This window comes from Eimeria mitis, genomic scaffold (genome assembly GCF_000499745.2).
Source record: "Eimeria mitis Houghton genomic scaffold, Emh_scaff1294, whole genome shotgun sequence".
NCBI lineage: Eukaryota > Apicomplexa > Conoidasida > Eucoccidiorida > Eimeriidae > Eimeria > Eimeria mitis.
In genome coordinates, this window is record NW_013568635.1 from 8,679 (window position 1) to 12,157 (window position 3,479).

The window sequence follows — 3,479 nt, forward strand, 5'->3', positions numbered from 1 at the left end:
TTTATAGAAAAACAAAAATTTTTTTTTTGTTTTCGCGAAGCAGTTGTGCATGAAGTCATTCTTTTTATTTTAATATACAAAATACAAAGATCTATACAGACTCACATGATCTGCTATACGGGCCGCTTTCTTCACTTTGAATCCCGTGGCTCTCGAGGGCTGAGAAGTGCTGCTGTCCATGGCCAACGACCAGCAGGCACTCGCCGCCTTCTTGGCTGTTTGTTCCGCTGTGTATGGCGGCTCGACATATCTGTATTGCACAGGTGATGTATCAGATGTATCATAGAGATAATTTAGGGTTTAGGGTTTAGGGTTTATTGTTTAGGGTTAGGGTTTAGGGTTTATTGTTCTAAAGGGGGGGATCAGCTTACCACGGAGTTCGCTGTGTAGATATACGCCCCCTTTACTTCTCCTCCCGCAGAGCTGTAGAGAATGGCTGTTGTATAGAGGGGCGTGGCGCATGCATATTAATTTTTGTTGACTTGCCTGCAGTCAGGAGGACAGACGATCAAGTGCATGGTGCCCGGGGGGCCACCTAGGCCCTGTCTAGTCTCGAGGCTGTCAAAGCAGGTGAGGTGAACAGGAGAGAGAAACTGCTTCTTTTGAATGAGGGCTTCTTCCTTGTGGAAAGCCCCAACACCCGATGGGTCGCCGTCTCCCTCGCATGCAATCACCACGTCTTCTGCATGCACGCAGTAAATATCATCGCCCACAGCGTGAGGGCACTGGCTAAGCGCTGCCTCTCTGCCTGAATTCTCCTGCGTAAGCCGAATCCTTGCAGAGAAAACAAACAACAAAGAGGCAAACCTGTGCACATGAAGTTGACAGCAGCAATCTTCTCCTGATCTGGACCGCAGTAGTTCTGCCCCATGACGCTGGAACAGCTTTCGTTTCCAGGCCCTTTATCCTAAGCAGTATAAAAATAACGCACAGAGACTTTTCAGCAAAAGATAAACCCTGCATTCACCTTCACATTGTNTAAGCAGTATAAAAATAACGCACAGAGACTTTTCAGCAAAAGATAAACCCTGCATTCACCTTCACATTGTTGTACCCCATCTGCCGGCACGCCACCTGCTCGGCCTTGATGTTCCAGCCATCTGAACAGACGCTGCCGAACTCTGCGTTGAGGTGTTTAGTAGTTAACGAGGATCAGCTCGTCCCATGACAGTTCAAGTTGAACATACCCTTGTTGTAGAACTGCAGGCGGCCTAAGCCCGACTGAGCCGGGGTCCCCGTGGGGCCCACGATACGGATGGTGCCGGCATCAGGCTCAACGCCGGCGAGCCTGTTGGTGCACTTGATGGCTACGTCGTCGTTGTGGTCGAGGCAGGTCGCTGGAGGTTTCTCTGCGGCGCACTCCGCCAGAGACGCTTCATTTCCGCTGCACTGAAAGCAGAGCACGGATTCGTTCGGTTTTTCTTTGCGGAGGCAAAGGACTTTCTTACAGTAATGCCTGGAGGTGCAAGCGGCAGATGAGATAAAGGGAATAGGCAGGCAACAGTAAAGGCATTCGAACGAACCTGCACTCGCCACCGGGTACCCCTTCTCTGCACACAAGTTGGCCCCCTCCACATCCTTGCACCCGTCAAGCAGCAGCGCCCCCGTTCTGAATCCTGAATGAAGATCATTCAGAATTCTGAATGAGAGACAGAGAATGTAGATGGGGGGAAAGCTGCCGCGATTACCGAGCTCTTGGCACGCTTTCAACGCAGTCTCAGGCGAAAACGTCAAGTAGTCGCCTTTGTTGCTGGAAATAAGTGGGTTTTGGATATGTACATATGATGATCGTTTGTTGATGATGTGCTGAAGGAAATGCAGCCGCACCAAACGCTCCCCCAAACCGCTCCGTTCTTCACCTCAAGCCGCCCAACAGACGAAAGTTTGCCGAATTCTTTAACAAAAGTAATTATTTCTCAAATTATTTATTCATATACGCCAGGGAATGCCTGCTCACCGTTTACAACGCGAACACTCGTCTCGATAAGGTCAATGGAGTCTGACGGGAACGTACAGATTGACTTGGCTTGCAAGAGAATTCGTTTTCATGCAGCTTTCTCACCGACGAGGTACATATGGAAGCTGTATTGTTGCCTTTCTGGGGGATAGNTCGTTTTCATGCAGCTTTCTCACCGACGAGGTACATATGGAAGCTGTATTGTTGCCTTTCTGGGGGATAGGCGAAATCCGCTGATTCCATGCCTGAGAGGAAAGGTCGCGTTTGCTGTGCACGTGTTTTTGTTTTATTAGGAACTGAGTTCAACACACCGTTGTATGCAGCGCCTGCGTACTGCTCTACTGGTCCTACAGCTGTCACCACCAGGTCGCCTCCTGAGGGGCTCATCAGACCGTCTAGAATGGCGGCGGTGCATATAGACGAAGGCGCCGGATGCAGTGAAGCCCCTTGTGTGTGGGCGAACTCAGACGCTTGGCAGTTCATGGGGCAGTGAACTTTTGCTTCTATCGCGACACTTGGTTTTCTACGAGAAAATGTTATTCAGGTGTTGCTGATGAATCTGGGTAGCAGTTGCATGCTTGCAAATTGAAATACCCTTCAAACACATCCGCAGCGCGTGTGTGGCAGTCGATGTCTTGCGGCGTCAACTCCAGCCCAGAGGGGTACCGCGGAACGTAAACAGAAGAAGGATGGGGGGCCCCGATCCACCTCGTTACTTTGAAGCTGGCGGCATTGCCGTCTGAACGAACTGTCACATGGTTGCAAAACCAAGGCGACGCAGCTGCGTCGTTGCTGATGACCACAGCTTGCAGGGAGCCGACTGAGCAGGAGGAGGAATTGTTGATTAATATGTATGCAATAAACAACAGCATCAATCATCACCGTCAGCAGCTTGCAGGCGGATCGCTCGATTGCTTCCTGGGGGAAAGCTGCCCTCCAATACTTTCGGCCCGGATGTACGCGACGAGCCAATCAGTGAAATACGCGCGCGTGGGTGAGAGCTGCCTTTAAGTATTTTTGCATTGAATTGCACATTTAGCTCAATAAACTAACAATGAAGCAGGCAGCTTGCCTTTGGGGTCAGTCCCGGTTAGAACCGCCAACTCGTACACTTTGCTTCCCGAAAGAGCAAACGTCTGCACTCCTCAAGGAGAACTTGAATTCGTGTTTTTCGCGCTAGAGACGAGTAGCTTTCTCACCCCCTCTGGAGCCAGTGGTGAGAGAACATCTCCACAATCAAAAATCCAATAGCGAAAGTCTTTCCAGACGGTTATTTGGCGACAAGACCACGCAGTCGGACTGTTTATGTAGGCATGAATAACCTCCGGGTTGCTCACATCAACGCGATCTGCTGTGACTCTGTGCAGCAACACCGGAATAAAAAAAGTTAAAACACAAGCAAGAAAACAACAAAAACATTCCTCACCGTTTGCTTGTTCCGCTGCTAACAGCTGCAATTGAAATCGGTTTCGTACGACGGCCGTTCGACCCCTCCAAAATGATTTTCACGTCGCTTCTGGGC

General features: G+C 50.0%; 1 protein-coding gene across 1 annotated transcript in view; it reads right to left on the reverse strand.

Moving 5' to 3' along the window:
* Window positions 1–2,440, reverse strand: part of EMH_0033950 (uncharacterized protein) — a gene marked incomplete at both ends in the record, with an annotated part of 5,886 nt that extends 3,446 nt beyond the window's left edge. The window contains 8 exons of the mRNA XM_013494806.1: window positions 483–682; window positions 808–907; window positions 1,039–1,100; window positions 1,188–1,349; window positions 1,524–1,616; window positions 1,958–1,999; window positions 2,134–2,202; window positions 2,269–2,440. Of these exons, the coding sequence (XP_013350260.1) occupies window positions 483–682; window positions 808–907; window positions 1,039–1,100; window positions 1,188–1,349; window positions 1,524–1,616; window positions 1,958–1,999; window positions 2,134–2,202; window positions 2,269–2,440 (900 nt within the window). The remainder of the gene's footprint in view (window positions 1–482; window positions 683–807; window positions 908–1,038; window positions 1,101–1,187; window positions 1,350–1,523; window positions 1,617–1,957; window positions 2,000–2,133; window positions 2,203–2,268) is intronic.
* Between the last annotated feature and the right edge of the window lie 1,039 nt (window positions 2,441–3,479).